General features: G+C 41.7%; 1 protein-coding gene across 2 annotated transcripts in view; it reads right to left on the bottom strand.

Annotated features, from left to right (window-relative positions):
- Positions 1-26,974, bottom strand: part of FCHSD2 (FCH and double SH3 domains 2) — a 164,681-nt gene that overhangs the window by 52,505 nt on the left and 85,202 nt on the right. For both annotated transcript variants that reach the window (XM_042456817.1, XM_042456818.1), the window contains exon 7: positions 25,717-25,845. In XM_042456817.1, the coding sequence (XP_042312751.1) occupies positions 25,717-25,845 (129 nt within the window). The remainder of the gene's footprint in view (positions 1-25,716; positions 25,846-26,974) is intronic.

The raw sequence follows: 26,974 nt of genomic DNA, 5'->3' as shown, positions 1-26,974 counted from the left end.
ACTCTGCACTGTTATATCATTCTGGTGTAAAAACATTTCCTGTTTACCACTCCCTTAGTCCTCACACCCAACTATAACCATCTCTGAGTAGGTGTAGCTGAAAATAAATGCCTCTTTCTCCCATTTACCTCCAAGTTCCACTTCCCGTCTTTTTGTTACCACCACTGTGTTAAATTTTGGACTGCAAGCTCCTTGGGGCAGAGTTGTCTCTTACTTTGTACAGCACCATGTGGATAATGGATAATGTCATATAAATAATAATAATAAATAAACTGAGCAACATCAGAAGCTAAAAAAGCTGTTCTAGATCAGAGAAGCATGGCATATGTCTCAATGATACTAAACATTGCCATAGAGTAGTGGTTCTCAACATATGACTACTTAGACGTTCTAGCCTCAAATTCCTAGGTTCCTTCACCACTGGCCAAGCTGACTGAGGCTTCTGAAAGCTAAACATCTGGAAGACCAAAGCTTAACAACCACTGTCACAGAGTATTTACAGTAATATACAACTGAACTAAGAATCTTTCCAACTAACATCTTTATAACACACCAACGCTTAGTGTGCAAGACTGTAACATCATTGAGGAAAGCATCTGAGTGGGCCTGGAAGATCAGCCTGGGATTATTTACTGTAAGGGCTGCATATTGCATAATAGTTTAAGATTTTCCATACTTTGGATCAACCTTAGATGGAAACTGCAGTCAAGAAATTAGAAGAAGATTTGGAATGAGAAAGGCAGTTATAAAAAAACTGCACAAGATCCTAAAGAGCAAAGATATAATACTGAACATCTAAAGTTAGGATCATCCAAACTATGGTATTCCCAGTCACCATGTATGGATGCAAGAGCTGGACAGTGAAGAAAGCAAATAAAAATAAAATCAACTCATTTGAGATGAGGAGCTGGAGAAGAGTGTTGGGGATACCACAGAGGAACAAAAAGACAGACAAATGAGTCCTAAAAGAGATCAAGCCTGAACTCTCCCTGGAATCCAAGATGACTAAAATGAGGCTGTTGTACTTCTCCTCAAAACACCTTTTCAAGGTGGAGATTTGCTACAGCTAAATCTCCTATTCAAAGGAGCAGAGGTATGTAACTGAAGTAGAGCTTTGAGGTGGAGTCCATACTTTTTCCAGAACCAAGTGTGACAGTATCCAGCCCTTTTCCACTAAGCTAGGCACAATCCCTCCATTCTGTTAACTGTAATACATAGTCAGAAACAACTTGAAGGCACACAACCACCACAACAAGATAAGTTGCTTAAATGCACTTGAACCATATAAAAGAGAAACATTTAGATAAAGATGGCCCTGCCTCTGCTGCCTCTGCCCTCTACCACATCTGCCCCAATGGGCCCCAACCACTGCTGCACTTTCACAACCATCAACGAGCAAGAAAACTCAGACCAGCGAATGTTCAATAAACGACATGTCATCGAATCACAGACTCACAGAGTTGGAAGATACCCCAAGGGCCATCCAATCCAATTCCCTTTAGCCACGCAGGAATAATAATAATAATAATAATAATAATAATAATAATAATAATAATAATAAAAAAATTTTTATTTATATCCCGCCTTTCTACAAAATGCAGTCGAGGCGGCTCACAAGATTAAAATATACAACCCAAACCCTCAACCCACCCACCCCCCGTAAAATATAATTAAACAATGTAGAATTTAAAACATAAAACATACTTAAAAACAATACAACAACTGTGGTGAAGTCAGAGGCCAGCAATTAGATTTTCCTTCTGATGGCCGGAGAACTATTCGGGAAAGGCCTGCCGGAAAAGATCCGTCTTTATAGCTTTTTAAAAGCTGTTTAGGGTGGTAATATGACGGATCTCGTCCGGCAGGCCATTCCACAATCTGGGCGTAATAGCTGAGAAGGTCCTCTATGTAGACAGTCTTGTTTTACAAGGCTGTAACAAGTTTTCCCCCCAAGGATCTAAGTGTGCAGGGAGGATTATATGGAAGGAGGTGGTCCTGAAGATAGGTTGGACCCAAGCCATTGAGGGCTTTAAAGGGGATAACCAACACCTTGTACTAGGCCCAGAAACTGATGGGCAGCCAGTGGAGTGATGTTAAGATCAGTGTTATATGGTCTCTTCTGGCTATACTGGAGACCAATCTGGCTGCCATGTTCTGAACTAAAAGCTATAAAGACGGATCTCTTCCGGCAGGCCTTTCCCGAATAGTTCTCCGGCCATCAGAAGGAAAATCTAATTGCTGACCTCTGACTTCACCACAGTTGTTGTATTGTTTTTAAGTATGTTTTATGTTTTACCCAATTAGTAAAGCATGAGGGTAGCCCCATGTAGAGTGCATTGCAGAAATCAAGGCGTGAGGTTACCAGCACAGGTACTACAGTCTCAAGGTCCCTGACCTCCAGGAAAGGGTGCAGCTGGCGTATCAGCCAAAGCTGATCAGGAAGACACAATTGAAACAATCCCTGTGACAGATACCCATCCAGCCAATTAACAAACTTCCAAAGGAGATTCCACCACTCTCCAAGGCAACATGTTCTACTGTTGAATAATAATAATAATAATAATAATAATAATAGGATTTATTTATATACCGCCCAATCACTGGGAATCCAAGCGGTTTACAACAGAGGGAATAATAGATGGTTCCCTGCCCTCAGGCTTACAATCTAAAAGACATGACACAAAAGGAGAAGGGAATGGTGAGGGAGGGAAGGAATCAGGTCCAGCATTCTTCTCTCCCTCTGAGGCCTGGACCAAGGCAGATGGACCGGAGGGAGGGCTCTTCTTCTTCAGGCTAGCCCCGATGGAGCTGGGTCAGCCTATTCTCTCCCCCATAGGCTGAAGGATGACAGTAATGGAGGGAGGGAGTTCTATCTTCAGGCTAGCCCTGAATGCCTGGCCCTTACCCTCAGAGAATTCTTCCGAAAATTTAAGTGGAATCTCTTCCTGTAGCTTGACCCCATCACTGTATGGTCTAGCCTCTGGAGCAGCAGAAAACAAGCTTGCTCCATCCTCAAGATGGCATCCCGTCAAATATTTAAACATACGTAGGTGAGAACGTCAATTCAAATTCAAAATCATTTGGGTATGGGTATGACTATTAGCACCTTCGGCCTAATGTTTTAGGGACTGCAACACAGTACAAACATAAAGGAGTGTGTTTGCTTTTGCCAATGCCAAAAGAATTAAAGATGTCACTCCACAACCATGTCCCTTTCATATGTTCTGGAGAATCATAACATGGCATAGCTACTGCACCTTGTGCTGAGGAACTGATGGAGCACCATAACTGACAAAGTTGCACTGCTGCAATAGCGCTATCCAGTTGCCTTCACTTTTGGTTTTCGGATCTAAGATTGGCCTATTGAATTACATAGTGAGCAAAACACTTGAATGCTGAGTATTATCCCTGAGAAATACAGCCGTGATCTTATTACTGTGTCAACAGAATTGTTGCTGCTGTGGACAATTTTTATGTTTAATGGAATTTCCAGTTTAACAGTTTCTGGACATTAATAATGAACTTAACATACCAGAACTTTGCTGAGCTCAGCAGCACCAGCATTGAGGCTAGCGCAAAATATGGGGGCTGGCCAATAATCTTTTAAGGAAGGAAGGATGGTCAGGAAAAGCTCATTGTGAGCAGCTGCATTCTGCTGCAATTTGGTTTTCAGTCTCTGGAAGGAAGTGTATTTGCTGCTTATTTTAGACATGTATTGCTGAAGCAAGGCAGAAATCTCCTACATCATTTACTGGCTGTCCTTCATTGCAGGTGGGATCCTGAGAATTTCAGATTTTTTTTTTAAGCACAGGGCAGGATCCCAGTCCACTTAAGAATGAAAATAAGCCTGAGAAATAGATGAGTATGCTGTTCCTTCAGTCAGGACATCTTTCCCTTTACAGCTTCCTAATGTTCTACCATGGGGCTGAGCAGACGGAGAGGAAAAACCATGTCAATCCCAGTTTTTCTTAAATCGGTTGGAAAGCCTGCTGTCCTCACGGCCCACACAATGCAGCTTCAAGCCCCAAATTGGGTTTCCCCACAACTTTCCCACTATCCATGTGCACCATCACATGAATGCACCACCTGAGACCAGAATTACCTCCCTCTTCCAATCCAGCTGCCATCCCATTGGATGTACCATATAACCGGCCACACAGTTGCACTAGCGGTACACTGCCCGTACAGTGCATCCATACACCCAGTGACACAATGGCAAAACATAATCATGGAGGTCCCCCATACATGCCCACTCCCCCCTGCCAGCTTCATTTCATGTTGGACTGTCTGGTTTGTGTATGTTTTACTGACGTCTACTGCATTATTGGTGGCCTGCTGTTTTGTTGTACTTTCACATCATGGGGCGTGTAAGAGCCCAATGGGTTGATGGTGCAGCTAGCCAATGGTGCACCTGTATGCTAAAAAAACCCCCAAAATAAAACCCAAAACAAAACCCCAAACAAAAAAACATATGACAAGCAATAGTGCCAGTAGCTGCATCTCACTGGCCCCAGTGTGCATGCCCCAGACTGCTTCCATACACCGCATGGACTTTCCCACATTCCTGCATTCCCACCATGCTGCTTACATGCTGGTGCAATTATTCACATTTTCCATGTTAAAGTAGAGTATCAGAGCTTCTTTTAGCTCAGGTTTTTAGCCTGAGAACCTGGCTTCGTATTAGTTTCCTCACCAGTTTGGCCCCGTGCATCGTATAAACAGGTAGTTTTGCCAGTGCGGACAACCCCAAGGAAAGAGAACTACTGTGCTTGCCTAGCTAATGCTCCTCTAAGCCCACATATGTTGTTGTTGTTGTGTGCCTTCAAGTTGTTTCCAACTTGCAGCAAGCCTAAGGCAACCCTATCATGGAATTTTCTTGGCGGATTTCTTCAGAAGGGGTTTGCCACTGCCATCCTCTGGAGGTGAGAAAGTGTGACTTGCTTAAGGTTACCCAGTAGATTTCATTGCTCAGTTGGGATTCTAACTCTGGTCTCCAGAGTCATAGTCCAACACTCAAACTCCCACATATAGCTAACCTCAATCCATGCCTTCTTTAGCTTCTCTTCTTAAACATCAAGACAGAACGTGCCTTACTCGCAGATGATTACTGGGTTAATCCCAACCCCCTCAAGTAAGAATATCAGTTGGGAAAGCCACCAGTTCATGTACTGACAAAAATGTGCTAATGGTCTACTCAGCATAACACTTATATATTTGGCTTTTGTAAAACAGAATATGTAACTTACAGCAAGTGTGTATATTTCAATCAGTACCTCTTACATATCTGGTGAATCCTTTAGAAGAAGTTTAGTTGTGGGAAGTGGGGTGGGGGGAAATGGGATAGATCATAACTGGCACTGATTAGATACATGAAGAAAGGAATGTAATGCATTTTACATGAATATGAAAGTTTCTGTGCAATAATAGGAGGATTAAATTTAAAAATATTCCATAAAGCCACAGAATATGACAAATATACATGTTGTGATTATTGCCACAGTCTTCCAGGGTGTGATGCTGATGCTACTTGTGTGCACTCCATGTTCCTGAACATGAAACCGCATGGTCTCAAGCCTCCTTTGATGTTTTTAAACAGTGAGAAGTGCACTACAGTGACAAACTTTCTTCTTATGTGAAGTTGAAGGCTTTTGTGGCTGGCATCCATAGTTTTTTGTGGGTTTTTCAGGCTATGTGGCCATGTTCTAGAAGAGTTTACTCCTGGCGTTTCATTCTCTGAATGCATTCTCTGTAGATGCCAGCCACAGACACTGACAAAATGTTAGAAATAAACTCTTCTAGAACATGGCCACATAGCCCGAATATATTTAATACAAGTAGGTTATCAAACTGGGTCCTTTTTGCTCTCCTCAAAGTCTCTGCTGAACAGTCTAACTTATTAGCAACGTAACAGATGCACAAGAGACATTGGAATTAGTTAATTAACACTGAGTGCTTATGACATCTAGCAATTCACAGGAGTTTAAACTGCATTTTAATGCAATGTGGAATTCAGTTCCTTTTTAGTGACCCAAAACAGCCTTAATATTCAGAATCAGATCAGTGCAGCTTACCTTCATTTATAACATCCAGACAAGCTGGACTACAATTCCCTCATCCCCAGTCAACATGCTCATTGGATATGATTGATGAAGATGGTGGTAGGTAGAGTTCAGCCCATCTGGAAGAAGCTGATTTGGGGAAATTTTAGCCGAATGCAACGTAGTGGCCTATTCTTGATTTCCTTTGCCTAGTAATGTCTTAAGTCACCAATGGCAAGCCAAACTACCCCATTATGGATATGCTTAATCCATCTTCCTAGAAATGAATTTAATCATGCTGCATTTTAAATTGTATTTTATGAAAAATTACTTTGTATGTCATTTTACTCCAGTTTTGATGAACTATCTTGAACACTTACATTAAATTGAAAAAGAGAGAAGAACTGCCCCATGCTAAATATACTCATGTATAGCAGTGTTGGCCATATAGCAAAGTACAATAACATCCAAAATCTACAAAGCAGCAATATTTTTATGAGGCTAACCAAAGTGCACAATATACATGTTGCAAGTTTTCAAAGCTCCACTGGCCTCTTCATCAGGCAAGCTGTTAAAAATCATTCATGAGAAAGAAAAAATGATGGTGTTAGTACAGTCAGTCCTCCTTATTCACGGATTTTTAATCCACAGATTCAAGCACCCACTGCTTGAAAATACTTTTTTTGGTATCCACGGGGAGTCCTGGAACCAAACCCCAGTGGACACCAAGGGCTCACTGTACTGTACTGTTAAGTACAGTAATGTGTAGGTACTGAGAGATTTTTTTAAGTCTGTTTCTAAAGATTTGAGACAAACTGGATGTCAAAAGGCAGTGGCGTTTTGTCTTGGTAATGGAATTTAAAGTTCACTTCCTGGACTTTAAGAATCTCACATGGCCTGAATACCCCTCTGTACCATCTGAACTAAAGACAGCAACCACAACATCTTGACAAAACGCAGACCTATAACTAACATTATCACTTTTTTTCTTTCTCCTGTATGATTTTTAACACCTTTGCCTGATGAAGAAGCCAGTGAAACTTTGAAAGCTTGCAACATGTATATGGTACATTTTGGTTGGCCCAATAAAGACATCATGGTCGCTGGTAGTTCCAGGACAGACCACATAACACCTATTTTAAAAGATCTCCACTGGCTACCCATTCGTTTCCGAGCTCAATACAAGGTGTTGGTTTTGACCTATAAAGCCCTAAATGGCTTGGGCCCAGGGTACTTGGAGGACCGTCTCTCCCCATACAATCCGCCCCGCACACTCAGAACATCTGGGACCAATTTGTTAGAGGTCCCTAAATCCCATTTGGTGAGGACCTCACAGAGGGCTTTTACTATCGCCGCCCCCTCATTGTGGAATAAGCTCCCTATAGAGCTCCGTTCCTCTGCATCTTTAGTTTCTTTTAAGAAACAATTAAAAACGCATCTATTCCAGCTGGCTTTTTCACTCTAGGTAATAGTGTTCTTTCTCTGCTCCTTGTTGTTGTTTTTCGACCCCGGATTAGTGCAATATATTGTCTTTTTCTTGCCTCTAGTGAATTGTGATTTGTATAGATTCCCGTTCCTACCCCTAGTAATGATGTTTTTAAACTTTTTATATTGTGATGTTTTATCTGTATTTTATTGTTTCTTGTCTTGTAAGCCGCCTTGATCATGCAATTGGAAAGGCGGGATATAAATAAAAATTATTATTATTATTATTATTATTATTATTATCATTGTTTTGTGGATTTTGGATATCACTGTACTCCATGCTAAATTCAATGTAAGCTCAGTAAATGCTTGTTAGTTTTTATAAAACATTTTATAAGACTAAGACTATATATGTGCTTTATAAGAATAAAGTTATTTTACCCTACGTCTATAGCATAGAGATACAAGGACTCCCTGAAACTACATCTCAGGCTTGGCCAGATAGATCACCGACAATGGTCCTCCCTGGCCTCGCATTGGGAGGCATGGAGACGCACTATCCATGATGCTGCAGCCTTCTTCGAAAACTCATGCCAAACAAGCCTCGAAGAGAAACGACAACGCAGAAAGAACCACAACCTGGAAACATCACCCAAGGAGACTTTCTGCTGTGCTTTCTGCAACCGGACCTGTTTATCCCAAATTGGCCTTTTCAGTCACCAACGCACTTGTACAAAGCGCGGGATGAGTCCTTCCTGAATCTTCGTTCGCGAAGCAAAACCAGATAGCATACAATGGTACTTTTCAATTCATCCATCAAGTTTATTTTCACCCCAATATGCATCCCATATTGAAAGAAAGACAGGTTGTAAATTAAATACACGTATACATACAATCCAATGTACCAAATTAAGCAGACACATAATAATTTGCACAAGACCACCCAGTGAACTTCACAGCTAAGTAAGGATTAGGGGGATGAGTCAGAGGATTACATAGAGGGGATGACTCAGAAGATCAGGAGTCACACAGTAGCAGCTCAGATTACACACTCACTGTGTGGAAGTTAACTAGTGAGTAAGTAATTACCTGTGGCATACAACCATGACATGATACCACATTCCCAGCAGCAGCAACTTAACAATCTATAAAAGTGATGACACAGCCAGGAGGGTAACTGATAGGTGGCATGCTGTAAAAGAACTGTGTGGGCTGCCTAGTTCAGGGTTGAACACCTGCATGGGGTTGCTGTTAACTGCCATCAAGTTGACTTCTTGACTGCCCTGCTCAGGTCTTGCAGACTCAGAGCTGTGTCTTTCTTGATAGTTTGTCCATATGGTATCTGGACTTCCTCTTTTCCTACTGCCTTCTACCTTAATAAGCATTATTGTCTTTTCTAGGGAGTCATGTCTTCTCATGATATGACCAAAGTACGACAACCTCATTTTAGTCATCCTGGCTTCTAGAGAGAGTTCAGGCTTGATTTGCTCTAGCACTCAATTGTTAATCTTTTTAGCAGTCCACGGGATCTGTAGAATTCTCCTCCAGCACCACATCTCAAATTAGTCGATTCTCTTCCTATCCACTTTCTCCACTGTCCAATGGGAAATACAATGGCATGGGCAATTCTAATTTTATTACTTAATTACACTTCAGGATCTTGTCTAGTTCCTTCATAGCTGCCCTTCCCAATCCTAGTCTTTTTTTTATTTCAGGACTGCAGTTTCCATTCTGATTACTGAATTGAGCCAAGGTATGAGAGGCAGCGTAGTATATAGTAGGTTGAGTATTGGACTGTAACTCTGAAAACCAGGCTCTGAATTTCCGCTCAGCCATGGAAACCCTCCGAATGACCGCTCTGAACAATTCTTGTAAGAAAACCCCATAACAGGGTTGCCTTAGGGTTACCATAATTCAGAAATACTTGAAGGCACAAATCAAAAACAAAATATGGAAAATGCTGAACTATTTCAATGTCTTTCATCATCCACTTAATGTTAGGTAGGTTATCTGTGGTCATTATTTTTGTTTTCTTTGTATTCAACTGTAAACCTGCCTTTTCATTCTGAAGTCCCTGTCAAAATGGAAACCGGAGTGATGTTGTGTCACTTCTCCTGTTGCCATGTTGAGAGGGAATGTGACAAACACAGAGGAATTTGGAAATGACAGGGTTCTATGGGAGTTTCGTGGGTAAGGGTATTTTAATGTGTCTTCATGTATTTGGGGGCTTTCTGTGCAGTTTTCAGGTAAAAGATGCCACAAATCTATGTTGGTGCTGGAAAACTATGTGATTAAAAAAATGGATAGGGGGTTTAGGAAGTTTTGGGGGGACTGGTGGGCCTACAGGAGTTGTAAAAGTGAAGTCCAGGACCTGTACATTTGCCATTTCTTGCCTAGATTCATTCATTCAGTCTTACTCACACTGCAGAACTAACTTCAGGGCACATCTGGCGTATTCAAAAAGTACCATGGACACCACTGTCAAATGGCTGCCATGCACTCTTAGTAATAACAATCACACTTTTCACAGAGATCAAATTGGTGAGGATGCAGACAAGAAACTAGAAACTGAGAAAGCCACCTGCTCCCTTCCTCAAGCTTAGCATCCAGCAAGGGGAGGTCCCCTTTAATACAGACAACCAAATGTGTTCCAAAGCAAAGCACTTTCCTAGCTAACTGTTAACTTTATCAGGCTGCAAATGGTTCCTCCTTCCCTTTGCAGCACACTCTGTTCATGAGGTAATTTAATAAGAAAGATTCAGGGAACAGGAGGCCATCTTGCAACTGCTAAGGTATCCATGACTGCTTAAGCTTTTAGAGATGCCACACTGAGGGCTCCATCTGCAGTTTATAGAATTCAAGCCCATACTGTTGAGGATAGCCTGAAGATAGAGGCTCCTCCTTCCATAACTGTCATCCTTCGGCCTGGGAGGGAGTGAATAGGCTGGCTCAGCTCCACCAGGGCTAGCCTGAAGATAGAGGCCCCTCCCTCCATAACTGGCATCCTTCAGCCTGGGAGGGAGTGAATAGGCTGGCCCAGCTCCATCAGGGCTAGCCTGAAGATAGAGGCCCTTCCCTCCATAACTGTCATCCTTCGGCCTGGGAGGGAGTGAATAGGCTGGCCCAGCTCCATCAGGGGCTAGCCTGAAGATAGAGGCTCCTCCCTCCATAACTGTCATCTTCCGGCCTACGAGGGAGTGACCAGGCAGGCCCAACTCCACCAGGGCTAGCCTGAAGAAGAAGAGCCCTCCCTCTAGTCCATCTGCCTTGGTCCAGGCATCAGAGGGAGAGAAGAACCACTGGATCTCATCCCCTTCCCCAACACCATTCCCTTCTCCTTTTGTGTCATGTCTTTTAGATTGTAAGCCTGAGGGTAGGGAACCGTCTTATTAAAAATAATAATTGTAAGCCGCTCTGAGAGCCATTAGGGCTGAAGGGCGGGATATAAATGACGTAAATAAATAAAGCCAGACCTTCCAAAAGACAACCTATTCTAGATCTGTTAATGTATCACGCTTATAACCATACACACAATGACTGTACATATAAAGATAATTATGCTGAAGGTGAATTTACTATTTAGATTGCATGAATATTCCCAAGGACTTAAATATGATGAACTTGTTCACTGCCTTTCGATTTAGGGGCAGAGGGAGCTTTGATCAGTACAGATGGAAAGGAAGCACCTAACCAGGGAAATTCCCAAACAAACACACGCATGGTCCACAGCATGAAAAAAAGTACCAAAAATTTCATATCCTGTAACAACTTCTCTTTTCTCCAACTACCAGCAGCCACCACTACACAATGTTTCAATGTTGTGAAGCTTCATGTCCAGTGTGAATGGCCTGCAGAATTCCTCCCTGTTGGCACATGTTTGAAGAACCACTTCAGCCTTTCATCATAAGATGGGAAGATCTTATTCATCTCCCACACTCACCGGTGGAACATAGGCTGTAGCTCTACCAAGCAACAAAGAGTAATGTTTTACTACAAGATGTGTTTTCAGAAGCTGTGAAGTCTAATGTACACAAAAGGAGCCGGCTGATGCCAGTTCTCATGCTCATACATGTAGAGTTCTAGAACAGGATAAGAGAGCACACACTCACTGCTCAGATTTCTACCACATACACTTGGTTGGGCTAATAACCATGTACAATAGAAAGGTGCTGTCCCTTGCTTCTCCCTTGCCTCAAGAATGCAGCCTTTTTTTAATGTTAAATACTATGTTTATGGTGGTGGTGGGGAAAAGAATGAGGGCATTTACTGTCTTCGCACTCCCACCAATTAAGTTCTTCTCTGTCTTGTAATAATGAGCTTTTACTCAACATTTGAATTTCTAGTCTATCCTCTTGCAAATCGTTTGAGCAGCTAAAGCCCTCAAAACTGATAAAAGCACCCACGATAATAGGGATGGGAACTATGGCGGGGTACAGACCGCTGCTTTGCGGCGGTCTGCCGCCGCCGCCGGCTAGTCCGTGGGGGAGCCGGAGCCTCCACACGGCACGGCTCCCCTGCGGACTGAAAAAGAAGCTCCAAAATGGAGCTTCTTTTCAAGTCGCGTTTGCGACGTAGCGAGGCGCCAGGGGCGCACTCGCTACGTCACAAAGGACGCGACGCGTACGGACGCTCAGCGTCCGATACGCAAAGATGGCGCCGGCCATGTAGAAGGGCCGGCGCCATCTTGTACGGACGGAGTCCGTACTAGGCCCAGGGGCGTCTAAAAGAGACACCCCTTTTTTAAAATAGGACGTCCTCTGCATGTCCCAAATGCCGGTGCAGAAAGCACCTATGTGATCCCCTCCTCCCCATGCTGTTGGAGTGCAACTGTCACCATTAGATATAAGGCTAGAGCTGCTGCAAGTTGTAGGCTACTAAAATCTAGAAGGCTATCCTTTGCCCATGTCTGTACCTTAACCAGGAAACATTTAAACCTGTGCATGCCATCACTGTTGCTACTGGGTAAACAAATACTTCCAAAGGCTGCTCTGGCAAGACTCGAAGGGAGGGAACAGTTTGTTGGGGCTAACTAAGATCTCTCACCTACCTGTTGTGTCACCTGAGTTCATATACTGTATATTCAAGGAACATCAAAGAAATACCCAATGGATAAGAACTATGCAGAGCAAACATCTGAAAGTACTTGCCTTAACCCGGTTGAGACTACTTCAGAATTGTAAAGTCTAACTATGAGCTGCCACCTATCTAGGTATCTAGGAGGTCTGGGTGCTGGATACTCAATTGGTGCCTATGTAGCTGCTGTCTCAACTTCTAGTGAAAACATTTGTTGTTGTTGTTGTGTATCGTCAAGTCATTGCCAACTTATGGCAACCCTAAGGCAAAATGAGAGCATGGTTGTTATCTAACCTCAAGCCGATCTTGACTCATGGCGACCCTGTACATGAGACATCTCCAAGACTCCCTATGCTCCACTGCTCTGCTCAGGCCCTGAGATTCATACCCCTGACCGCCTTAATAAAGTCCATCCATCTAGCATGTGGCCTTCCTCTCTTTCTGCTTTCCTCCACCTTTCCTAACATTATTGTTTTTTCCAGTGGGTTGTGCCTCCTCGTGATGTGGCCAAAGTACGACAGCCTCAGTCTTGTCATCTTGGCTTCCAGAGAGATTTCTGGTTTGATCAGCTCTAGGACCCATTTGTTTGACTTCTTGGCTGTCCATGAGATCCTCAGCCCTCTTCTCCAGCACCACATTTCCAATGAATTAATTCTCTTCCTATCTGCTTTCTTAAACTGTCCAGCTCTCACATCCATCTCACAAAAGCCTTTGGTAACTACCTAGCTTTAAACAGATCCATCCACACATGTTTCAAAGTATTTTAGCTGGTTTCTCCCTATTTTCTTTCAACGTCTCAAATTATTTTAAATGGACTGTGTTGGTTTATTGTATGCTGCCCTGAGATAGGAGGTGAAATATAAACATTTAAACAAACAAACAGGCATGCACAGACTATCTGCTAAAACAGGGGTGGGAATCATGCGGCTGTCCAGAAGTTGAATTGCAGCTCTCAGCATCCCTTGCCTTTATTTTGCTGGCTAAGCCTGATGGAATTGCAGTCCAACATACAGAGGGGCCATACTTTCTCCTTCCCTGTGCTAAAGGATAAATAAATAATAATAATAATAAAAACTTTATTTATATACCGCCCTTCGAAACATCAGGGCGGTTAACAACAATAACAACATACATCCAATATAGATTAAAAACAATGCAATTAAAACAATAAAAGAACTTGTGCCAAATCACAAACTACTAACAGAGGGGGGGGGGGGGAGGGATATCGCTTTCTACAGGATGCATCATGATATGTTACTTCTAGAAAACCCCTGACCAAAGTAAAAAGCAGACAATAGGGATGACAAGAGAAAGGAAGAAAGAGAAAGTTTGATTACCATTAGAGTATCCCAAAGAATCTACAGTACCGCTTGATTTTCATAACTGGAAAGAAAAAAATGGGTGACAGATGGTCTTCAGTCATGGAAAAGGCTGAAAACTGCTGATCTGATCTAGAAACTGATTTGTTGCACAATCTGTTCACTTCAGCATCATGGATTTCTACCGATTTAAAGGACATTTTATTTGCCAATAAAAGTGCCAAATGTATCTTTAAGTAGTTCATGTTACTTGGTGCAGCATAGTTCCTTTTTGCTACTTTTTATTTTAACACAAGCATTGCCCAAAAATTGATTTCTGAGATGAACAGTGTATTTACCAAGGACAACTGTAAATTTTGGATTACATACACAGCCAACCATAAAAATTCATCTGAAGTGCTATTTCTAGCATGGTTTAAGACTTTAAAGACTGTTGCCATTTGAAGGCCCTGCTTTAATACATACTGGGAAAACGTTCTAAGCAAACATTTTCCCCGGAAATACAATTTAAAAGTGTATTTACACTGGACATGTGCCAAGGGGTCTCTCTAATGCAAAGCCTCTTCTGTAGAATCTAACAGCTGATACACCCTAAAACACATACACAGAGAAGCGCCACAGCTACCACTGAAAAGCAAGAGTTTCTGTCGGAATTTGAAGCTTTTCTTAACACTGTTGACTGCTTTTACTTACTTTGAGCAGCTTGCATTGAAGGCATTTCTCCTCTCACTCATAGGTCAAACTGAGTTATTCAGGTAAAACAGGGCTAAAAGTATTAGCTAACTTTAATTCCATACCGGTTGCCCCTTTTTTACAAATGGAAACTACTGATGTGTTAAAACTCATTTTTATTTGGCTCCTGCTTTTCCCCCCAAGGGTGCATCTACACCAGGGATTTGCAAACTCTGGTGCTCCAGGTATTTTGGACTTCATCCCCCAGCGGTCTCAGTCATCTTGGCTAATAGTCTAGGATTCTGCGAGCTGAAGTCCAAAACACCTGGAAGACCAGAGTTTGGGAATCACTGATCTACACTGTAGAAACTGTGAAGAAATAATGCAGTTTGACACCACTTTAAGTGCTGTAGGTCCAGCTTATGGAATCTTGGGATTTGTAGTTTTATGAGATCTTTAGCCGCTGCTAAAGAATGTTGGTGCCTCACAAAACTATAAATCCCAGGATTCTGTAGGTTGGAGCCATGGCAGATAAAGTGGTGTCAAGCTACATTATTTTTACAGTGCAGATGCACCCCAAAAGGACCACACTGGTGTGTGCAGTTCCACATACCATTTCCACATCACACCAGTCACCACAACCATCTTGTGAAGTAGGTTAGGCTGAAAGAAACAGTGACTGGCTCAATGTGACCCAAGGAACTGTGTGGCTGAGCAGAAATCTGTATCCGAGTTTCCCTTGTCTAAACCCAACATCCTAGCTCCTGGGGCTGGAATCATGCAGTCCTCCAGACATTGCTGGCTTCCTCACCACTGGCTATGCAGCCTAGGGAAGTTGGGAGCTGCAGTCCAACATCTGGACAGCCACATGATTACCATCCTTGGTCTAGCCACTATACTGCTCCATTTGTTATTCAGGTCCTATGAGGTGGGGGTATCTGATGTCCTGGGAACAAAGCCTACTGAGCAAGGAAAGAAAATGGAAGAACTCTTTTGAGTTCTTTTGAAGAGCAGCACTCTTGACTGCTTCCTGGAGAAAAAGAAAACAAAGGCATTGCATGCATTTTTCGGATTCTGGAATGAGTGAAAAGACGATTGATAAAACAAAATGACACATGAGACCACAAGAGAAAAATTTGGGAGCACATGGAGGGAGGGTGTTCAGTAGATCAGAAAGCACCTGCATCCATGAGAAAGTGCTATTCTTTTTCTCCTCCTTTCTTATTTAGTTTTACATGTTGCTGATTTTCTTTGTTGTGATGAGTGGGGTCTAACATAGTTTAGTTTACAGTGGGTTAAGACAAGTTGCCTTGGATCTCATTTTGGGAGAAAACTGGGATGTAAGTAAAGAAAGAAAGAAAGAAAGGCCTGTTACAGACTGTCCAAATAAAGCTGCTTCGGGTCTCTTTGGAGGTACAGTCCGTCCTCGCCTTACGCGGGGGATCCGTTCCGGATCTCTCCGCGTAAGGTGAATTCCGCCTATGCTCGAGCCCCATTGGAAACAATGGGGCTCGTGCGCGGCGGCGCAGGGCACAACGGGCGCGCGCGTCCATTCAATTGAATGGGATGCGCGCCCCGCGGCTTGAGCGCGTATGCTCAAGGCCGCGTATGGCGCGGGTGCACTGTATACTATTTAAATGACGCATGGGTCCTAAGAGTCCGGAGGTCGCGCCAAAGCCACACTCCATTCCTAAGCATTGGAGTGCAGCTTTGGTGCAGCTTCCGGATTCTTAGGATGCATGCATCATTTAAATAGCATACCTCCAAAGAGACCCGAAGCAGCTTTATTTTGGCAGTCTGTAACAGGCCAAAGAAAGAAAGAAAGAATCTGTGGATTATTCCACTGATTCTTGCCCAGCTCATCTTCTTCTGTTTCCATTGTCTCCTAATCTGGTCCAAGTTCCACTGATTAATTTTAGTCACCACATTCCTCATTAGGACTAAAATTTCCTATTTCAGTTTTCCTAGATTGATTTCCCTCAATTTCCACCTGAGACCTCAAAAGCCAGCCTCTTGGAAATAGATAGGTAGAGCCAGTGTGATGTACTGGCCCAGCAGACCATGGTTCAAATCCATACTCAGTCATGGAAACCCTCTGGATAACTTTAGACAAGTCACATTCTCACAGGAGGGCAAAGGCAAACCCCCTCTGAACAACTATTCTCAAGGAAATTCTGTTATAGGTTCACTTTATGGTTGCTGTAAGTCAGAAGCAACTTAAAGGCACACAATGACAAAGTATTTCTTCCTGAACATTTAGAATGAACAGCCAAGCATCTGAGTCAGCGTTAACTTGGTGTGCTTTTTTTATTCTGGTTAAAGGCTTGTTACATCTAGTAATATAAGCCATGGGAGGAAATGTTTGTTTTCAAAAGGAAAAAATGGAATTTTAGGGAGCAATTTTACATTTAAAAATTTAAAAGACACTGTACATTCTGGCACCATTTACAGATCTAAAGTCATGGGAGCTACAGTCCCTGAAAACTTAAACCAAAATGAAATTATTAAGCCTTTAAAAGGGATAGAAGATTCATTTTGGGGGGACAGATTAACATATTTATCCCTTGGAAACAGTTAGCCTCACTTAGATACTTCTATTCCCATCACCTGCTGTGTGACTTTTTCAAACTAGACATGGCAGGAACTGAAAGTGGGACCTCTTGCATGCAAAACACATGCGTCATGATTCATTTCTGGCTCATCGTCATGCCACAGATAAGCAAAGCATGCTTTTCTTCCCTATTAAGGAACAACAAATATGACCTCTGGCTTGCAACTCCGGGTGAACTAGTCGAGATATCAACATTGTAAAAAGGGAAGACTGAGCATTACTATGACTAAGGTGTTCGGCCCCATCATACCAGGATACAGAAACTTACATAACTTACACAAGAACTGAAATGTACTTGTGCTGATTCTTGGGCTTTGTAAATTGATCTACAGAAATACCTGCACATGAGGTTTCATTTTGTCTCGAGTAAATACTCCATTTACTTTTTCACCCAGAACAGAGACTAGCTACTCTCCACAAATAGGTATATAGTGCTTCTAGATAAAGTGGAGATAAGGTTTTGATCTCCCCTTCCCATGATCACCCAACAGGCTGATAAATATCTCAACCATGATGGTATTCAATGACCAAGAATCATTTCTTTCTAGGAAACTTTCTAGGGCCCCCAGTTCCAGCTGCTCCTCTAATCTTATCCCTTATGCCACTTTCCTCAGTAGGCATATTCCCACTCGACAGATGACAGGCTTTATTAAGAACATAAGAAGATTCCTTATGCACCAGCTCAAAGGGTTATCTAGTCTTGTGTCTGGTTTCCCACAGCAGACAATTAGATGCCACAAAAAAACTCATAAGCAACAATCTGTGTTTCTGACTGAGTATAGAGGAGTAAAAAGAGGCTCAGTTTAAATTGTATCTTGTTGAACCGTGGTGGATAAACCATGGCTTGGTACTGGCTGGCAAACAAGAATAAAAAAGGATGGTTTTTGATGACAACTGACAGATATGTGAAATATCCACTGTTCTGTTTCCAGACTCTGCACTACACCACTGAGAACAGAATGCCACCTAAAGTATGGATAGCATTAGCTAAAGCTCGATATGGTATTGGAATTAAGCTGTAGTCTAAAAAAGTATTTTAAAGAGGCCTAAACTTCCTGCTAGACCAAAAGAAAAGGACAGTCTAAATAAAGCAAGCATCACACCCCCTTTGCCCTCATACCACAAGATATCTCAGGACTGGTCCTGTCTTCTGGAAATACACAATCAAAACCAAACCACAAAAGGCCTCTGACTGAATTTGTACCAAACTATTAGTACCTTAGTGGGCATGCAGTGTCTTAGTGATTAAGACACTAGTTCTGATAATCAGAAGATCAGGAGGTTGGCATTTGAGGCCCGGGTGCAGCATGATGAGGTGAGCTCCTGTCACTAGTCCCAGCTTCTGCCAACCTTGCAATTTGAAAGCATGCAAATGCAAGTAGATACAAACTCCTGCCTCGAGGCACAAAGAGTGGGGCATCAGGCAACATTTGTTTCAGGACCTTTTCTAGCAGTATTAACATACTGACCCATACATACGTCAACCCAGGTTTTTAGGATCAATTTTGGGAAATACATTTCTTGACTTATAGTCGAGTATATATGGTAATCCTCCCTCAATCTTCTGGTTTTGAGAAAACAATAAAATAGCAAGCTTTCAAGGAAAATTGCAAACCCATCTCTACAAACGTCAAGGTCATGACAATGGTAGATGCACCCACAGAAGCATCTCCTCAAAAAACCTCAAGTCAGCAGCTATCAATGCTTATGATCTCTGAACTGGACACGTTCCAGAAAACCAAGTCAGGCATCAAACAAGTGCTCTGTCAAGTAGATAAATAGGCAGCTGGCCCTGCAAATGCATAAGACTCATACAAATTCTACTTCTGGGAAAAATAACCTGATTAGAGATATACACTAAAAATAAAACAAAACAAAAAATCACAGAACAACACAAAAGAGAAATACGACAGTCCAAATGTATTCAAGGATAGGTTTCTTTTGATGCTTAGAATCAAATACTTACAACAAAACAATGCAAAATGTAAAAGGGGATTAAAATAAGAGAAACCCATTTAGCAAAATTGCCATTGACTGCACACGTTGCAGCAACACAGCAAGAAAGTGCACATTAAGTATCATGGGATCTTGGCATCCACAGAGGTACCCATACTTTCCCCAGCAAGGTGAACAGTGCCATTTTGCAGGATGAATTTCGTTTGGGCAAATGGTGCAGGGAAATGCTTCCATGCTGCTGCTCCTTTTTGCTCTTGCATGTCCGTGTGGCTTCAGTGGCCAGAAGTGCTGTTAAGCAGGTTTGATTTATGTGCCAAATCTGGCAGAAAGATCTGGTCACTGTGATCCATGTCTTACCATGCCCACAACGTACTTTATGAAGAGTGTTTGAAAATGGTTGCTGTTAGAAATTGCTGCAGACAGATTTTTCTTGTTCTCTGCTTTACAAACCATATCACACCAGTCCTACTGCACCAGTTCCAAACTGGGCTCAATTCAAGCTCTTGGCTCTTACCAATAAAACCCTAAACAGTTTGGGGCCAGGATACTCTGCCTCCTACTTAATGAACCTGATTACATGTTAGCATTTTCAGAAGAGAACTTGTTATACATCTCAATGTCAAAAGCATTTGGCTGGTGGAGACAAGGGACAGGGCCTTCTCTGTGGCAGGGTCCAACAGTGAAGTTCCTTCTATAGGAAGATTACAGTACATTCACTCTATCATTGTTCAATTTTAAGTGGGTGGTCAAAGTGTTGATTTGTGTGGCTTTTAGTGGCTTTTATTTAAGATTGATTTTATTTGGTTACCACAGACTGCTATTTTATCCTTCTATTGGTGCTGTAAATTTTGCTCTGTTTAAGAAAGAACAACAGCTTGTGAATTTCTTACAAAGACTACAGACTTTATCACACGTAGCTTTAAAACCATGATTAGAGCTGGAAAAGGTGGCTTTGGCGATACTTATTGAACGATGATGCCACCAACCCATACTTGCTGTGCCCCCAAAGTGTGATTAGGGCATCCCTTTTCAATGAGCACATAATTGCGCTAATCCCCAGGTGCAAAACATTGCTGCCGGGGTCATTACAATATTGGAAGTCATGTGTGTCCTTGCTCCATTCCCAACTAGGCTGATTCCCTTTATTATTTTCTTTCCTTTTCCTTTTCTTTCTCCTCCTCTTTTTTTTTTTTTAAACCCCAGACAACAACAACCTTAAATCACAGTTAGTAGCAGAGTTCTGGAAATGCACTAAAAAGTAAAAATTAAATAAATAAAAGTTTTAAAACCCTGAAAGGCATGCTGGGTAAAGGCAGTGGGATTAAGAAGGGGTCAGGATGGCCATCTGTCGGGGATGCTTTGATTGTGAGTTCCTGCATGGCAGGGGGTTGGAATGGATGGCTTTTGTGGTCTCTTCCAACTGTATGATTCTATTATTCTGGAAAGAAAAGTGCAACGGCTGAAGCAGCCCTAGTTGTGTGATTGAAGAAATGTGCAATAATGATTGCCCACAAACATACATAATTCCATTTTCTTTAACAAGCACAATTGTGGCAAGAACAGGGATCATGCAGTACAGTCCGTCCGCGCCTTACGCGGGGGTTCCGTTCCGGATCCCTCCGCATAAGGCGAATTCCGCCTATGCTCGAGCCCCATTGGAAATAATGGGGCTCGTACGCGGTGGTGCGGCCGCGCGCGGGGCACAACGGGCGCGCGCACCCATTCAATTGAATGGGATGCGCTGCCCCTTCCGCCCCGCGGCTTGAGCGCGTATGCTCAAGGCCGCGTATGGCGCAGGCACACTGTAATCTCTTACAACTACCTACTCTGACTGAGACCAACTATCCCAAATGAAGGTTTACACAACAGTGCTAAATGACATGTTTTTAACTATAGACACCAGAAACTGCATCTTGCTGTTGATCTGTGCTCATCTTCTACATATCAAGTAATTTCAATTTGTGGGGAAAACCAGCATTTAAGAAATAATTTAACTGCATTAACTAATTGGGATTCAAGAGTGGGACTTTTTTTTTTGCGTAGAAAACAATCCTGCTGACAAAGATTTTTGTGGGTTTTTTTGGGCTATTTGGCCATGTTCTAGAAGAGTTTATTCATGACATTTTCCCAGCATCTGTGGCTGGCATCTTCAGAGAATGCAGGCCTAGAAGAGAGCTAGATACACACACACACACACACACACTGTGTGACCCTGGGTCTTGAGGAATTACATGTTAATCTGTGCTTTGTTCTGTTGTTGATGGCAGGGCCCCAGGGTGGGAGGATATGCAAAGAGGATTAGTGTCTGCTAATCGGTGATCATTATCTGCTGGGAAAGCCCCGGACTCTGGGTGGTTTCTCATTTGCACTTAATGAGTCCTCATTTTGCTATTCCTCAGGACTGGTAGCCAAACTTTGTTCACTTTAAGGGTTTCTTCTTTCTGGCTGAAATTATCCAGATGTCTGTGGATTCCAATGGCTTCCCTGTGCATTCTGACCTGATAGTTGTTAGCATGGTCCAGAATTTCAGTGTTATCAAACAGTATTTTATGCCCAGGATGGTTTATAACATGTTCTGCTATTGCTGATTTTTCTGGCTGACTCAGTCTGCAGTGTCTTTCGTGTTCCTTGTTCTCACAAGATGCCAGCCACAGATGCTGCCGAAACGTCAGGAATAAACTCTTCTCGATCATGGCCACATAGCCCAAAAAACCCCACAAAAAACTATGGATGCCAGCCATGAAAGCCTTCGACTTCACCTGCTGACAAAGTTTAAATTTTGTTCCCAAAGGCATTTTCTTGACTCAAGTACAAATGATTATTTCACGTTGTTGCACAAATTACTGATCTGCCCCACTCCTCGTACTTCAATGTCTTGTGATCAATTTCTATAATAATTTGTGGGAAACTGAGGAAGAGAGCAAAGAGTGGAATAAAGAAATGTCATCTTTGTTCTGATTTAAGGATATTGTAAATCAGTGTTCCCTGAAAGCTCATCCTGTGTATAAAGTTACTAATACTACCAGCAACGGATTTGTGTGTGTCTCTCAACTGTATAATTTTTTATTTTTATTTTTACATATATATGACAAAACTCAATTACTTCATGGTATCATGGGCTAAGGCTATCTTATTCTGCTATATTTTTGGGCAGTGGTGGTAAATTATTTAAGTATGGAGCTTCTCCAAGCAAAGTGACATTAAACTGATTTTTGGATCATCTCTCCACTTGTATTAATAATTAAGACAGCATTTTTGAAAGTACACAGCTCAGCTGTCTGTCTGGGGGTTTAAATAGTGCTCATTTCAGTCTTCATGTTTCACCCTCAAGAGTCGAACTGAGGGCACTCCTAACTCCTGTGCCCACCCGACTTAAATGAATGCACATGAATTGCTCACTATTCTTTTTGTAATCCCTGTGCTTAGTAGCAGATGAGGTAGATGGCAAAGTTTCCAGCAGAGATACTATCCTCATACTCCTCATACCCTTGGGAGGAAAAATGCTGTTTTGCCACATTACACAGCAGTTCTAGATAACCTACAGACAGCGTCAATCAATGTTAGTTTGTCAGTTATTTCATTTTCAACATACCAAGTGATAATATTTAAATGCCATATCATACTATAGCGGGATAGAAACATTAGCATAATGATGAGGCATGGGATCAGAGGGAAATATTGACAATTTCATAGTAGCAAAATATAACAGGGACTAATTATAAAACAGTGTTTGTAATAATTAACAGAAATAGCCTGGAATTGAGTAAGGTAATCAACACAAAATGGGGATAAAGGAAACCCCAACCTTTATTCAAATACCAGGAGAAAAGGCAGAAATTTCTGATAAACTGTCATCCTTAAACAAAGGAACTTCAAAGAAAAACTCAAATATCTGAGAGAACTGCCTGTCCCATATGGACCTGACCAACGATCGTCTGGTCTGTGGATTCTACTATTTATCTTTCCAATTTTACTTTGTACTGTATATACTTGACTACAAGCTGACCTCATGTCTAAGTCAAGGGCAAGTTTTGGGGCCAAGATTATGGATTTTGATATGACCTATGGATAAGTTGAGGATGAAGAAAAGCAAAACAATGTTAGAGAACTTACAAAATTCCAGCAGACATAACTCTTTGTGCTCACTCTTAAGGCTGGATGGATGAGAGAGTAGAAAGGGTCAGTGCTTCCAGGACAGTTTATACTCTTGCTTTTCACCAGGGCATAGTTCCTTCTTTTAAATAAGAGTTCAGATACAGCACTTACATCGACCCGTGAATAAGTCAATCCAAGGTTTTTTGGGTTAATTTTTGACCTAAATTTCTAGACTTTATACATTATATGAGTATATACAGTAGTTCTTTTCTTCAAGGACCACCATTCTGAGATCTGAAATGGGATAGTCAGGATTTAATTCTGATTTATGTCCATTTATCCTCTGATGCACAAATCAAATTTGTGGCATTCTATATCAACCAAGTCCGTTAGCACTGTACACCGGGCAAACAGGCCAGTCCCTGAGCCACAGGATAAATGGAAATAAATCAGACATTAGGACTGGGAATACATGAAAACCAGTGGAAGAACATTTCAGTCTTCCTGGGCATTTCATCTCAGGCCACAGAACAGCAGTCCTTGAACAAAAGAACTGCAAAGGAAGACTGTAAAGAGAAATAACATAAACGGAATGTTTCTGCAGACTACAGTCCACTAGCAGTGGGTTGAATAGATATAATGGTTTTCTGGCGCACTACACACATTTCAACACTATTTAATCCCCATCCTCATGAGGCTGTCCTTGAGCAATTCATCATATCCCCCTCTCTGTTTCTCACACTACATTCCAATACTCGTTCATATGGTTATCTATTCTCCTTGGCTTTGGGCAACATCCTTCCTCCTGCCTTTGTCCACTAATGACCATAGTTAAAACTGAACTTGCCACCCCATCTCCATACCCACAGGGGTTTGAATTTCAATTGACATTCTGACACCCACCCATCTTACATAGGTTTATCTCTGGACTCTCCACTCCACTCTGTGCATCTGAGGAAGTAGGCTCAAGTCTACGAAAGCTCATGCTGCCAGCCTTTTTCTTTCAGTTCATCTCAAAGGTGCTACAAGAGCCCTCTGCATACTAATTTTCCAGACTAACATGGCTAAGTCTTTGAATTCTATCCACTCCAGTGAAAATGACTGTAACAGTTTGAGTTCCTTTTCAACTTCTAAAATAAGCATGGGAAGTGACAGATGCCCATACTTTGGGAATCATCCAGACAGTCTAAGAAAGATCAGTTGAAGCCCACCACCATGACTGGTAATACTTACAGAAAAAACACAGTATAAAACTGCATATATTTTACACTATTTACCTTTAAAATAACATAAAATCTAACACATAAGGATCAAGAGAGACACTTCATAAGCTTTTTGTGTGCTCAGCACTTCACACAATTCTTTTTTGTGTGTGTGTGCAGCAAACTCTTGGATTTAAATGCGACTTGCCAGAGGGCACAGCAAGGGAGATGGCAGGATATTATACAAACACACACCCACAAAATCCAAAGCCTCTTTGGGTTAGCAGAACTAGTTACACAGTTCTTCAGATCCAGAACATTCTATTTGCAAGAGTTCAATACTCAGTAATATGTCATGTTGCACATCAAACTGAGGTATATATCAACCATAGTTCTAGAATCCAAATCATGATCTGAGCTACCAAATGTTCAACTGGCAGACTGTGATTTAGAATTGGCACTTTTTTGTTTCCTGTCATTTCAGCATTAAAAGTCGTAAATTCACTCATATCTCCAAGATGCAGCAACCTCTAGAGGCAACGCAATGGCTGTAACCATGTTTTTTAAAACTCAGCACCATATACAGAGAAAGTCTGCACAAACCATAGTCTACAAAGTGCACTTCATACAACAGTTTCTTACTCTGATTTGCTGGCTGACTTGACACTACTTTTTAAAAAATCAATGCAAACACCAGTCCATCTTGCAAAAACATAATCTGGCATGGTTTGATTCATAAAGGCGCTATACAGAACGGCCTATAGTGTGCCCTCATCACGTGCTAGGGATTGGCCGAGGCCGCACTGCCCATACATGCCTCACCCCTAGCAGGTGACGAGGGCGTCAAAATGGCGGCGCCCTGTACACATGGGCGCTGCCATTTTGATGCGATGGATGCTTAGTGCCTGCACGTCCTGGCATCATTGTGATGCTGCGAGTGCGCCATTGGCGTGCTGTGGCATCACAATCGTGCCGCAAGAAGAACCCGCTTTTTGCAGGTTCTTTTTGCTGCACGAGGAAGCTGTGCGGTTTGTCCACTGCAGCTCCCTCGCGCAGCAAAACAAGGCGCCGGCAGACCGCCAAAGTGACCCATTGTCTCTACTTCTTGTAAGCAATCCCTAAGTGCAGAAACTGAATAGTTACAGCTTTACTGGCACACACCATGAAACAAAAGACCTCCTAAGATTTGCCCTCTTTACACACAGACTAAACATCCTCAGAGCAAATCAATACTTTCCTATAATTATCTGCAATATTTTTTATCGAAGAAAGATTGAGCACAGTGGGAAAAGAAAAGTTTTTCAACTAACATTTTATGCCATTACCTTCATAATGTTTACTAAGTCTGTCTGATAGTAGCGATCTTGGTGTGCATTAGCAGCTGCTAAAGTGAGAAGGTAGTCATTCCTCGCATGAGTAGCTTTAGAATTACACTCAGATCGTCGTGCTTTTAACTACAGCAACAAAAGGAAAATATGATGATCAGTATTTAAGGGAAGAGAAGTTTGATTTCATTCATTCATTCAATTTATATCCTGTCTTTCTCTGAAGGGACCCATACATAAAATAAATGTTTAGCTAATAATGTACTATTAGAAAAGTTTTTTAAAAATCACAAATAAACACCATCTCTATTAAATATACATATTTAAAACAGTTTAAAATACATTTTAAAATATATTTCAAGCATAATTAAGACATACAAAACGAAAACGAAGCACGACACTTTGAATATCTTTCTGCCATATGATTAAAATCAGTGAAAGGCCTGCCTAAATAAAAAGATCATAAACCTGTAGCCAGAGAGACAGCAGGGAGGGGGCTAGTTGGGTCTCCATTGGGAGGGGGTTTCACAGTCTGGGAGCAGCCACCAAAAAGCCTCTGCCTTGTCCTCACCAAGCATGCCTATGAAGGTGGTGGGACCAAGAGAAAGCCTCATACTGAAGATCTTAGGCCAGCTCATATGGGGAGGTACAGTCTTTTAAATTCAGCACTATGAAACATGTTTAATAAGATGGTGGCATTTGATAACATGGTATGTCTTTGCAATGAGCCTTCCTTATCCAAAATGCTTGGGACCAGAGGTACTTTTGAATTTAGATTATGATTTTTGTTTGGATTACGGAATATCTGTATGTGCATATATGTACATAATGAGGTATCTTGGAGATCAAACCCATGTCTAAACACAACATTCATTTATATTTCATATACACCTTATACACATAGCCTGAAGGTAATTTTATACAATATTTTTAGTAATTTTGTGTATGAAACAAAATATGTGTACATTGAACCATCAGAAAGCAAAGGTGCCACTTTCTCAGGCAAAGTTTAGAATATTTTGGATTTTGGAATTCCAGAGAAGGGAGACTCAACCTGTAATTGTATTGCTCTCATTTTCAAGGAATAGGTACTGCATAATGGTCTAGTTAAGTAGATAAATTTTAATTAAATCAAATGCTACTACTAATATACATTAACAACAGAGTATGTACATATATTACGGGCTGAAAATACTTTGTATCTTTGTATGAGAATAATTCTTACCATCATCTCTGTTGAATAAATAAATATTATCCC

Source organism: Sceloporus undulatus, chromosome 3, assembly GCF_019175285.1.
Source record: "Sceloporus undulatus isolate JIND9_A2432 ecotype Alabama chromosome 3, SceUnd_v1.1, whole genome shotgun sequence".
In the NCBI taxonomy this organism is placed as follows: Eukaryota; Metazoa; Chordata; class Lepidosauria; order Squamata; family Phrynosomatidae; genus Sceloporus; species Sceloporus undulatus.
This window is presented reverse-complemented; position numbering and strand designations above follow the sequence as displayed.